The sequence below is a fragment of the Polistes dominula genome, unplaced genomic scaffold (assembly GCF_049000335.1).
Source record: "Polistes dominula isolate Pdom_NZ unplaced genomic scaffold, Pdom_raw_medaka contig_79, whole genome shotgun sequence".
In the NCBI taxonomy this organism is placed as follows: Eukaryota; Metazoa; Arthropoda; class Insecta; order Hymenoptera; family Vespidae; genus Polistes; species Polistes dominula.
Window position 1 is genome coordinate 745,641 of NW_028300916.1, and position 12,870 is coordinate 758,510.

The 12,870-nt window shown below is 28.9% G+C and overlaps 3 protein-coding genes across 3 annotated transcripts; 1 reads left to right on the plus strand and 2 right to left on the minus strand.

The window, feature by feature from the left end:
* Positions 1-867: 867 nt before the first annotated feature.
* Positions 868-5,818, minus strand: mys (position-specific antigen beta subunit myospheroid). Its single transcript, XM_015335663.2, has 10 exons — positions 5,604-5,818; positions 4,488-4,654; positions 4,089-4,410; positions 3,776-4,004; positions 3,593-3,677; positions 2,865-3,512; positions 2,473-2,784; positions 2,181-2,381; positions 1,587-2,090; positions 868-1,382 (listed from the first exon to the last, which is right to left on the minus strand). Exons 2-10 carry the CDS (start codon positions 4,650-4,652, stop codon positions 1,317-1,319), a joined length of 2,532 nt encoding a protein of 843 aa, XP_015191149.1. The 5' UTR covers positions 4,653-4,654; positions 5,604-5,818; the 3' UTR covers positions 868-1,316.
* Positions 5,819-6,683: 865 nt separating this feature from the next.
* On the plus strand, positions 6,684-7,730 carry LOC107074321 (coiled-coil-helix-coiled-coil-helix domain-containing protein 7). The gene is made up of 3 exons (XM_015335661.2): positions 6,684-7,138; positions 7,238-7,336; positions 7,431-7,730. The coding sequence occupies exons 1-3, from the start codon at positions 7,037-7,039 to the stop codon at positions 7,536-7,538; spliced, it is 309 nt and encodes a 102-aa protein (XP_015191147.1). The 5' UTR covers positions 6,684-7,036; the 3' UTR covers positions 7,539-7,730.
* Positions 7,731-7,997: 267 nt separating this feature from the next.
* On the minus strand, positions 7,998-11,414 carry LOC107074320 (ethanolaminephosphotransferase 1). The gene is made up of 8 exons (XM_015335660.2): positions 11,137-11,414; positions 10,710-10,778; positions 10,434-10,626; positions 10,010-10,272; positions 9,682-9,839; positions 9,410-9,590; positions 9,092-9,268; positions 7,998-9,007 (listed from the first exon to the last, which is right to left on the minus strand). Exons 1-8 carry the CDS (start codon positions 11,206-11,208, stop codon positions 8,945-8,947), a joined length of 1,176 nt encoding a protein of 391 aa, XP_015191146.1. The 5' UTR covers positions 11,209-11,414; the 3' UTR covers positions 7,998-8,944.
* Positions 11,415-12,870: the final 1,456 nt, after the last annotated feature.

Genomic DNA, 12,870 nt, shown 5'->3' on the forward strand with positions numbered 1-12,870 from the left:
AACAATCTGAAATATCGACATAGGTCGATAATTTAATATATCGATAACATACCAATAAAGTAATCTGTAATACCGACATTGGGTACATTAATTTGAAATTACATCACACTTATTGATATCAATGTACAGTATTAAAAATAATAATAGACTAATAATTTTCTTTTTATAAATGTATTAACATATGAGCTGTTCAGTGCACACATCTACATCTCTACAGTGCATACATCACATTAACTCCACTATTTGGAAAATCTTAAATTTAAGTGTCAAAGCACTTGGTATAGTCATAACTTTTTATATTTATAATAACTTTCCTGAATAATAAAGATTAACACCATTAAACGGCAACATTTTGTTTGCCATTGAATAATAAGTAATATAAAAATATACATTATTTCATCGCATTTCTCAACTTCTTGTTTTATGAAGTTAATCGATGTGTGCACTGAATGGCTCATATATATCTTCTATTTTTAATTCATTATAGTCTTTTATTATTTCATACACTTTTACATTGATTTATTAATACAAAGACCTTTGTATTGTTTGTTTGTTTTTTTTTTCATAATAAAACTTAGCATATTACATAAAAAATATCAAGTATATAATCAGTACAAGGCATTGTTTAATTCTTCGTCAAGAATATATTAAAAATTTCTTTTCTCTAGCATAATTATTAGGCTAGTCATCGAAAATGAGATTAGAAATTGTCTCTATGTTTATAAAGAGATTCTAAATTGTTAAATATATAAATGATGTATAATAGCATCATAATTTTTTTTTTATAAGTATCCTTGTTAGCATAAAAGACACATTAATTTTAGTATTACTAATTTTTGAAATATAACATAAAAGGCACTTATACAATTAGATGTAAAGTCATCATTAAAAATTATTATTACAAAGCAATTTGAATTTCAATTCTTGCATATAACTATGAACCTACGTATATATGTATATATGTATATATATATAGCTCTCCTATTTTATACAAACTTTAAGTCATCTGTGTATGCAATAGCATACAATTTTACAGGCGCACTCTCTTTCACGCAAAAAATTCTCATATATAAAATTTGTACACACTCATAACGTATGTATTATGGCAATTATTATACGTAAACTTAATTGACTTTAATATTATTGAATATTAAATTAATTATATGTATTAACTTATTATGACAAATAAACTAATGATGCAATATTAATGCAGGCTCGAATATCGCATAATAACATTCTTCTATATATAAATGCTAACAAAATAATATTATGAACACTTGTTATTCTTCGTCATGTCATAGGGATCTAGGATAGTTTTATTTTCCAGCGTAAGTTGGATTTTTGAAAGTTGATGTTGCTTGTTTATAAATAGGATTTTCTCCCTATAAAAATAAAACGAAATGTATTAGATCAATTTCATTCTATAAAATTCAAAAACTAATTATTATTATTATTATTATTATTATTATTAATTGGCATTAGAAACTCGAAAGTTCATTGCCGCAAATATTAAATCCCTCTAGTGTTCAAATTCCAGAACTAAATCTAATATATAAATATTGTATAATTGAATAAAAATAACTTACCGTATCCCATTTAGCCAACATTCTTTCCTTTTCAAATTTAGCAAATTCTCTTCTATCGTGTATCGTTGTTAACAATTTCCACAATAACAATAAAGCTAAACCGATTAAAACAATTGCAGCTATAACTCCTAATACTATTCCAAGCATGTTCACTCGAGGAGGACACTCTCTTTCTGCTTGTGCACGCACTTTCAAACAATTCGTCTCGTTATAATAATAAACAAAGTTGTATTTGCAGTCATCTTCGTCTGTACCATAACACATAACTTCATCGTTATCAACGTCGCCGATAACATTTTCTACGGGTTCGGGAACAAATTCTCGACAATTTTTAGCACATTCTTCGGGATTACTGTAATTTCCAGTTCCATACATCTGACATTGTACGCAACTTTTGAGTTCCTCGCATCTACTAGGACACGTCGGGCATTTGTTACAATATTTACCCGAGTATCTTGTGTTACCTTCCTCGTGACAAATACATTCACCACAAATGCAATCACCCTTAACAAGTAGAAATAATTCAATGAGATAAGAATACATAGTAGATTAAAAGATTTAAAGGATTCAAATAAAATGAATCATTTTACTTACATGACCCGAACAAAGTATGCCATTAGTAGTTCCCGGCGCTATACAAGAATCATTTGAAGATCTACAACTACAGGATGGTCCAGACCAACCACCATTACAAACGCATTGCCCGCATTCGCATGTTCCATGATTTGAGCAAAGAAATCCTTGATCACGATCGCATGAAAAATTGTCGCACTCGCAAAAACGACCTGATATTATCTAAATACAAAAATTACATTTAAATATTAAATATTGAAATTATTTCTTTAACATATTCTATATTATATTGATTGACACTTTTGTTACTTACTTCTTCAGGATTTTCTCTTTCTTCGCACTCGCATTGACCACACGCACAAGTACCTCTTCCCGAACAATCAACCAGAGACGTGTTATCCGGTCTACAAGATTGAAAATGTTTGTCAAATCCACTCATTTCTTGATGTGGACTGCATTCACAACGTTTTCCAAAGAATCCATCATAACAATCACAGACTCCACAATTCAATGTACCAACGCCGTTACATTCAGGAGACATTGGTTCATACATAGGACCATCTCGTTCGCATTCGCAATCGCATAACATTTCTAAATTGACTGTTAATGTTTCATTGATACCAACCTACAAATGTTCATAATATTATACTTATGTAAATCTAATGAAAACAATTTATTTATTATAAAATTCTTTACGATACTTACTGGATAAATATCAAATTTCTGTTTCCATTCAGATCTATTAGCAGGACAACTAGTAACTTCAATTTCAGCAATAAATTCTACTTTCGTACCAACTTTTAATCCGTCACATTTAGAAGTTTCAACAGCCGGTCCCGAGCCTAAACAACTCGAAAAATATTTCACTTTCACAGCACTGCTGGCAGTATCTTTCATTTCTACTGAGCTAGAAATAGCATTGTATTGTTCCCGAATCAATTCCACTACATTACTCGAATCATCTGACAATTTTCCTGCAAATGATCCTTCCACGTGTTTTGTTAACTTTTTATATACATTGATTTGTTCTTCGGTAACCGCCCATATAATATTAATAGCATTTTGTTTAACTTTTAAATTAATTTGCGATATACTTGGATAATCTTGAAGGGACGAATGAGTATAAAGACCGTTATAATCAAGATGACATATTCCATCATTCGGTTTAACAATTCCACCTAATTTTCCATCACCGGCATAATGAAAACCAGCATCTGTTGAAAATACTAACAATCTACGAGCCTTTTCTCGCCAACCAATTTGATTTCTACAAACGATAGCTTGCATTATTGCATCGAATCCACCTTCGGGTGCATCCAAATTACCGGAAACAGATGCATTTCTTACTAAACCCTGTAATTTAAAAAATTAATCAATTGTTTATCACAAGTTTCAGTTTGGAATATCAAATTTGAAATGAATCTTTTTCTTACAGCAAAATGTCTTGTATCTTGTGACAGTCTCATGATGTTTTTATATCCGTAAGGTGCTGCGCATCCATCACATGGTTCAACAAGGCTAGAATGAATAAAAACAAAAAGCAAATACATATAATAGTTATTTTCAATCACTACCATAGTTCAAATAACATTCTATTTATATCTAAAGAAACTCACAATTTTGGCATTGTGTTTACATAGGGCATTACTACTTTATCAACGAAACTACCAAAACCCAAACGAAAATTGCTTGTAATTTTACTCATACTTTCTACGAGTAACTGACCTAAGTCAGATAATTTTTTCTTATCATCTTCCATGGATTTACTTAAATCCATAAGATAATACAGATCAACTGGATAATCTTCTGCTTGTGAATACGCAAACGACATCCTATAGGCTTCGTCTGAAATAATTATTAATCAGCTATAAATATATTCTGTATTAAATAATAAATTAAATTTAAAAAATAATAAATTACGAATCTCACTTATTCTAAGTTTTAAATTCACTTCCTGAGGCCACATTTGCACAGCATCTTGTCGCTTACTACTACTACTACTACTACTACTGCTTGAACTTCCTTGAAAATGTGTAGAACTTGTGCTAGAATAATTAGTGGAAGAAGTTTGTTCGAAAGAACCATGACCCTCAATGCCAGCATTACCACCAATGGAATAACCTCCTTTAGTTAAATTACGGTGTCTCACCATACTAAAAACATTGTCCGGATTCCAGGTATATTTTTCTGGACATGTTATTAGTATTTTGGTATTTATGTTGGGAAGAAAACACCTCTTTTCAGGAAACCTCTATAAAAAGCATATCACATGTTATTAGAAATTTAATTATTAATATTGATTGAAATATTTTATTTAAAATTGCTTACAGGAGCTGCACACCAAGCACAGTGTGGAGTCTGTACACACTCATGGCACGTTTGTTTACTGATACATGGGTTCATTCCTGTCAGTCTTTCTGGAGGTGTATAATTTGCTATGACTATAGATATCCATATTGATATTGCTATGACCCATCTTAAACTGACGAACATTCCTAAAAATTATCAAGTAAATGTGTAAACATTTATAATTTATAACATAAATTTTGAATAAAACTTTAAATAATTTATATTTCAATAATATGTGTTTTTCTTATTTTAATGCATAGGATACATTTAACAGCATTTGATTGGAAAACCACATCCTGTACAGACAGGGATTTATGTTTGATGTCATATAAAGGAATAGAATATAAAATTAAAAAACAATTAAAAATACATTTAAAATAATAATAAAGTTTGGCACAGTTTTTTATTACAAAATGTGTTAAATCTGGTTGTGACACCAATTATAATTTAAACAAACTGACTTGTTAGTTCTAAGAAGCATAAGTTCTATTATTAACCCATTGAGTCAGTGTCTCCTGTGTGACTCAGTGTAAGTTCTCTGTAATAGGTTTGGTCAAAATATGATAAATTATTTTATGAGTTACTTCACCAAAATATATAAATGTAATTTTATAATTTATACTAACAAAAGAAAAAAATAAGTATAAATTAAATAAAATAAATAATTGTTATTCTATAAACGTGTATACATATGTCATTAATCAAAAGATAAAAGTAACAATTATTAATGATAATTATATGGTATAAAAAGAATCAAAGAAATTGATATTAATGTCAGCTTTAAATAGAAATAAAAAAAAAGAAAAATATTCCTATAAACTTGTATGAGTTATTATTCGATAACATTGATTAATAATTCTTTCAACATGTAGTCATAATATCCTGTCTTTTCTTGTGCAAATATGTAAAACATGTTTGTTTCAAAAAATTTAGTTTATTCATTTTTTATTCTTACATATGTATATCCTAATAGATATCCTTGATTTGTAATACGTATGGTTTTAAAGTAAACTGTTAGTTACATGGACTATAAACAAGTTGTCAAAAGAATTTGTTTAGATAAAAAGAAAATATAATTAATATTTAAATTCTTACTTAATAGTTGTTATTTTCAATCAAGTCCTAAAACATCACAAAATGAAAAAAATATATACTTTTCGTTGCAATTTAGATTACCATAAATGGTAACCTATGAAAAGACACAGATACACTACGTACTACTTCCAACCCACATCGAACTAATGTAAGCACAAGTACAACACCAATACACTTCCTTGCAACACACTCGACTCCACTCAACTCCTTACGTACACCTCTCACCACACTACATTCACCTCTTTTACTGCTCCTTCTTTCTACGCATGCGCATTCTTTCTACGCATGCGTAGTACGCGTATGCGCTTACCTTACGTACGCGGATTACGATATCAAATCTTAAAAAGATGAGCTAATGCTAAAAAAATCTTTAGCTGCAATTCACATTCTTTTTTTTTAAATAATACATTTAAATTTTGTCTACTAAATTATATTTTTATACCTAATCTTTTTAAAGTTAATACTATTATTTATTAAATAAACAATTGTTTATCACATTTAAGATTTTAACTCCTGTATAAGCATATGAAAAACAATGTTTATTCTGATCATTAATTCATAATTAATTAATCAATATTTGACCGATTTTAATAAACATGATCTTATTTTAAAAATGAAACTTTGTGCTATGAGATCACGTTTTTTAATTTTGAAAAAATCTTTTTCTAGTACATAAATTATTATCAAAAATACAGCTGTTTCCAACACAATTCTTTATAGTGAAAATAAAGTTCTTTTGAAAATTATCATATTCGTATCAAACACGTTATTATCAAAGAAATGTATAAACATAAGATACTGAAAAATATCAGTTCATCCTACTAACACTAATAATTTATCTAGAACTATACTGATTGTCTGATATCTGTGAGAGGATTCTAAGTACACAAGCTTATCTACTGATATGGTAAATTTGTAGTGGGGGCGACATAGATTCCATCTTTTATTATTAGTTTATATTTTATCCGCATATGTCGCTAAAGTCGTTAATTTAAAATTAAAGGATTGTGAACAGTCTTAAATAGTTAGCTTATTTTATGACGATAAATGTAGGGGTTATTTACAGCATATAAATATATATATATATACGATGAAAAATATTTGTTAAAAATTTAAAAAACATTTTCATTATGTTATTCATTAATTTCGTATAATGTTTTTTTATATTAATAACAATAACAATATTATGAAATATTCTATTAATATCTAAAATGTACTACAAAAAATAAAACAAAGTTATAAATATAAACAATTTTTTATAAACGTGTGACATAACTACTTTATTTTTATATTAACTTGTGTCGTTTAAAAACAAATTTTAATTAATTTAATTAATTTGATAAATTGTGAGGTTTAAATATTGACATTTAGGATTTCAAGTCTTAAAAGCATAATATAATATAATTTAAATCTGTATGATTTAGTTTAAAAAAATGAGTAATTTGCACGATACTAAAGTCAATGTTTCAACGATTAAAAGAGTAAAGGATCATAAACTTCGACGCAATCATGAAGAGACGAATCCATGTATGAAGGTATCTTTTGTGCAATAAAAAAATGTTTCATTTGTTATGAACTTATATATATATATATATATATAAATAACATTAATCATTATTATGTGTAATTATTAGGAGCATAACTTATCTTTAAAATGCTTAGATGATAACAATTATGTTCACGATGCTTGTGAATTGTACTTTGAAAATTATCGTAATTGTCAAGACTTTTGGGTAATTCTATTTAACAAAAAACATGTCTCATATAATTTCAAATAAACTTATCATGAAATTTAATCATATATTAAAATCCATTTGTATATTTTAGCAAAAAGTAGTGGCTGATCGTAAAAGAAAAAATGTCACACCTTATCTTCCGATTCCAGAAGATCGAGAAAATGTAAAAAACGAATACATTAAATTAGGTTTTAAATAAATTAATAAATGATATATGCATGCATTTGCATATATTTTAGCAATAACGTTTCAGTGATCAATCATTTAAATTTTGCCAATTTCCTTTAAGTAAAAATGTATTAATTTAAAATAAATGTATACTATTAAAGAGAAAGAATTATGTTATGTTATTATTGTAATAAATTGTAATAAATTGTATATAAAAATGTAAGGATCGCATTTGAAATTGTTTTAACGTTTACATATATTTTTGTCTATATTTACATTATACACATTTTTATTTTAAAAATATTGCTTATTCTGATCGCATGTATTATAATTTTTGTTAATTAATCTGAAATAGAATTCGTAAAGATGATTACGGCATCATGAAATAAATACTAATATGTTATATACTAACAAAAATAATGATCATTTCTGCAATTGTAAAAATGATATTATTAAATGTAACACCATGTGAATAATAAATACACTCTTGTTTTTCGTTTTTTTTTCAATATGTAAAAGTACACATATTAACTTTAGAGTGAATACATTTATATTTATACAATATCATAAGTAACATTTTTTTTTATCAATATCTATAAACGTAGTCCAAGATTAATGTATTCAAAATTTTTTTAAATTATTTTTATTTGTTTCTTTTTTTATTATTTTCCTTGTATGTAAAGAAATATTGAAATTTTGTTTTTAATGTAATCCTTACTGGTGTCTTAATTATTTTAACGACGTCCGTCTGGATTATTATTAAAAATCGAAATAAATTAATCATGTTTATTCTGCTACTCAGATTTTCAGTACCCTTACAATAGCTAAGTATAATTATTTTTTAACATGTGTCTTAAATGTATTCTTAAACATATTTTTCAAAATATATGCATAAGAAAGTATGTTAATAGCTATTGATACAAAACATACAAGGAATAATATGTATAAAAGACCAAAAAGCACATTTAATGCATGCGTGTAGTAAAATGAACAAATATACAAGTGAATATAATATATTCTCACATATAGATAAAAATCAATTAAAAACTATAGTCTAATTAAATAACGACGTATGAAATAAATCATTAGTAAATTAAAGACAATTTGTTTGTAATCTCCATTACTTCAAGGAATCGATGACATATTTCAATAAATATGACATCATTTGTCAGGTTTCAAGTAAAGGAGTTAATTGTGTGTATGTGTGTATGCATAAAATTTAAGCTAGTTATATATTAGTAATAATATTAGTCTTAATTTACTTTGGTTTCCTATACAAGTGAATTATTATTTGATCTATGATTTTCGTATGTTGTTTTTACTAACGTTCCATTTCCAGCACCTTCTTCTCCTTTCCATTCGTTTATTTCCATTTATTGCCTCTTGTCTTTTCTGTTGCTCTTTTCATTTTTAACAGATATTATCATCCACGAGTAGTCAATCAGAATGATTTTTTATATGGAATGTTTGAATACGAAAATGACGGCACATTTGGCGCACCTAATATTAATATTTATTGTCCACTTATTAAATCATTCTAAAATTGCACTTATGTAATTTAAAAAATAAACAAGGTAAACATACCACACAGGTACCATAGTGAATGTGAGCAAGCAAAGAAAAAATTGCTACGAAGTACATAGATTTCAGATTCATTTCAGGCAAGACAAATGAAAGAATAGCTGCTACTGTTACCGGTAACAATATCCATGGTAATATTTCACACCTAGTATTGCTCATTTGAGAGACAATTAAGCGGCACTGTAATATATACAAAATAATATATTTCAATTCCTTAAAATAAATGTTTAAAATCATTCTCATTTGATTGTTTTACGATACGTTTGTTTCAAAATAATATTTAGTTACTGTATATAAAACTATTATTTAATACTAACTTACACATATATTAGAAAAAATAGTGCCAATGGCAAAATATATTATACGAGGATCCTTTTCCAATATATCTTGTTGGGAGAACAATATCCAAAGTGTAGAAATCATAAATAACATTACCAAAGGCACCAATGGTCTTATTGCTTCCGGAAATGTTCGCATTTTTCCTGTCCTATCCCTGTACGACCTAATAATAATAATAATAGTAATATACATGTTACAATAATAAAACATTAATCATTTGTAATAAAATCATGATAAGGGATAATTATACCAACTTGTATATATTCCACAGTACAACTGGTAAATTCGATACAAGAGCACTGACATATAATAACATTTCAAACATTATTCCCGCTGATATTCCTCCTGGCAAGTAAAATTTCCATGCTTCATGACCTCCTATGCTGGTCAGAATAAATACTAAGACAGTTGCCTGGGGGATTTGATTAAAATATAATTAATTATCACGAATAATAATATTAATTATAATATCTATTAACACCTTAACTACAATTGACACAATTTGGCGTCAAATTGATTATTGTTATTTGCTAAGGATAATCGTAGTTAAGATGTTAATTAATATTAATAAACACAACCAACCAACATAGATGCATCATATCCCCAAGGAAGGAATAGCACACCCGTATTGTATTTCTCCCAGTGACTTAAATAAAAATTAACAAATACATTCCAAAGTATGAAATACATTCGTAACGGGGAAACACTATGATCTGTCCTTCCAAAAACTGAGTACATACAAACAGTGATTAACATTGCTGTCCAACTGTCCAAACCATGATCAAACAATTCACCCAAAGGCCCAGAGGTTTGTGTACGTCTTGCTTGTTTTCCATCAATACCATCTAAACATAACAAAAATTATTCTATTGAAATCAAATAATTTTAATATAAATTATAATTCTTGACAAATCATATATCGTTAGAATAAATTAAATTTACTAAATTATTAACTAAGTTTCTTATATTATTTCCTGGAAATGTAGTAAAACAACTATTTACTTACCAAGCGTGTATGCCATAAAGATATTAAATGCAGCTACTGCAAATACCCAACGAGGTATAGGCGAATATTGAGAATGATCATCACTCGATGCATAAAAATAATAATCAAACGATGCAAATACCACAAAGTTTAATACGGTAAAAAGAAATCCAGAGAACGTTAATACGTTTGGTGCTACCCATTTTGGACAATACTAAAAAAATAATAGAAATATAACATATATATATGATCCATTAATTGTTATTATATGATTATTTATAAATATAAAATGTATACCTCTACAACTTTGTTCCAAAATGGATGCATAACATATACACTGAGTGGACTTGTATCCAATGAGCTATACTAAAAAAAACATATAAACATGTATATGCGTGTAGATATATTTATAATAAAAAGATTGTTAAATATATATATATAGATAGATAGATAGGTAGATAGATACAAAGAAATATAATCATGTAATATTCTGATATAATAAATTAATAAGAAAATGAGAAAATAATAATACATAAAAATGCATCTGTATTCACTATTTAGTTATGTTAATTGATCATAACTATTAGAATATTTTTTGATCACAATGATTTACTGCTTTTATTTAATATATATTTGTATTTCATTGTAAATGTAAACAAATTATAACAAAATAAAAAAATAAATAAATGGTTGTTAGGGTTTAAATAGTTTATCAATCACTTACTTTATAATTTTCAAAGCCAGTCAAATGTTCCTCCGATAAATAGTCTATTTCGAGATTCATTTTTTGATACATGATAAGAGAGATTTAACCTTTCGATTTGCAATAGTTTATTTTGAAAATATTTAATGTCCGCTTTATTAGCTTGTATATATACATGAAAGATTTAGTTTTTAAATATCAATTATTTCAACCCCTCCTAAAACAATTTAAAATGATGTATATTATACATAACAGTAACCTTTTATATAGCACCTATTCATTATCATAGAACAATGAAATTTTAGCATGGATTCTCAATTCCCAAAATGATCGCAAATTTGTGCGCCACTGTAAACGTAAATATAGGGATTCTATAGGAGGGATGAACCATTCATATTCAGCTCATGTGCCATTGGCTGAAAATTTTGGGGGATCGCTTGAATTTATAATAATTTTCTCGTGTAACCTATTCTATTTTAATATAAATTTTTAATTATCATTAAATATAGTTCATTTTTTTTCTGTATTTGATGCAATTCATTATTTCATAATTATTTCAATGTTTGAATCATTCGCGCGCAAAATCGAGTTCCGGTCCCCCAGCAATGTACATGGCGCATCCCTCCTATAGGATCCCTACGTAAATATACACTTTTGGAATTTCCTTCCCTAGTTACTAAATACGTTAAGGTGCGTTCTCCTTAACGCGAGGAACGGGTCGCGGAGAAATGAATAGGCCAATGAGACTCCGTGTGGGGGGAAAGAAACTTCCGATTTCTACTTTGATCCTTTGGGACGAGATTTATTCACAGAGCGTGGTATGCCACGTGTTAAAGGAAAGAATACAAAGAAATAAATTGTATATAAAGACACAATGAGAGGAGTGCGACCAGCCGGTACGACGGATAAAGCGAAAGTGTTTTGTGTGTATGCACCCCCACGGCGATCCAGGCATCCGGAAATAGAGAAGGCAACGGTCGCAATGATAACGTTGCCGCTCTGACCAATCAAAGGCGTGGTCAGGCCAATCAGATCAGTGCTGTCAGATCGTGGGTAAATCTTACCCTCTCCCTGTGCCACTGGGATTGCACACAATGAAAGTTTTCCATGTCCGTGTGTTTGGGATGTCGAGGAAAGCCGAGTGTAACCGAAGTTGGCGGTTGGCCACGAAGTGGCACACTATGAAAGCGACTCGTGTCCATGTGTTCGGACGACACGAGTCGCTTTCATAGTGTGTCACTCCGGCGTGCCCGCCAACTTCGGTTACACTCGGCTTCTTTCGACATCCCAAACACACGGACATGGAAAACTTTCATTGTGTGCAATCCCAGTGGCACAGGGAGAGGGTAAGATTTACCCACGATCTGACAGCACTGGATCTGACAGCACTGAATCAGATGCCCCTGCGCGGTGGTCAAGCCGCGAGGCCAGGGCGAAGATGCCACTGGCCAACCAGCGCACCCCTGCAGAGCCGCATCACGCGGTGCCTAAGTACGTTAGTGCTGTCGGCCGAGAGGTGTCAGCACCGTGCTGGTGCGAGACGCCACACACTAAAGCGACATACACGCGGGTCATTTAAAACGCAATAAAATTATCATTTTTGCAATACTGTAATGTACTACACAGTAATTAAATAAATAAATTCATTGGATTTAATTAATTTACATGAATAATTGCATTCTCATTTTAAGTTAATCTAAAATAATGAAAACAATTTTTAAATTAATTAGGATTATATATATATATAATTGCAAT

Coding starts and splice junctions, on each gene's coding strand:
- mys (XM_015335663.2), bottom strand. CDS start 4,652: ATGTTCGTCAGTTTAAGATGGGTCATAGCAATATCAATATGGATATCT. Junction 4,411..4,487: donor GTGCTTGGTGTGCAGCTCCT/GTAAGCAATTTT, acceptor TGCTTTTTATAG/AGGTTTCCTGAAAAGAGGTG. Junction 3,513..3,592: donor AAGATACAAGACATTTTGCT/GTAAGAAAAAGA, acceptor TTTAAATTACAG/GGTTTAGTAAGAAATGCATC.
- LOC107074320 (XM_015335660.2), bottom strand. CDS start 11,208: ATGTATCAAAAAATGAATCTCGAAATAGACTATTTATCGGAGGAACAT. Junction 10,273..10,433: donor CTTTATGGCATACACGCTTG/GTAAGTAAATAG, acceptor TGTTATGTTTAG/ATGGTATTGATGGAAAACAA. Junction 9,840..10,009: donor GATATGATGCATCTATGTTG/GTTGGTTGTGTT, acceptor CAAATCCCCCAG/GCAACTGTCTTAGTATTTAT.
- LOC107074321 (XM_015335661.2), top strand. CDS start 7,037: ATGAGTAATTTGCACGATACTAAAGTCAATGTTTCAACGATTAAAAGA. Junction 7,139..7,237: donor AGACGAATCCATGTATGAAG/GTATCTTTTGTG, acceptor TGTAATTATTAG/GAGCATAACTTATCTTTAAA. Junction 7,337..7,430: donor GTAATTGTCAAGACTTTTGG/GTAATTCTATTT, acceptor TGTATATTTTAG/CAAAAAGTAGTGGCTGATCG.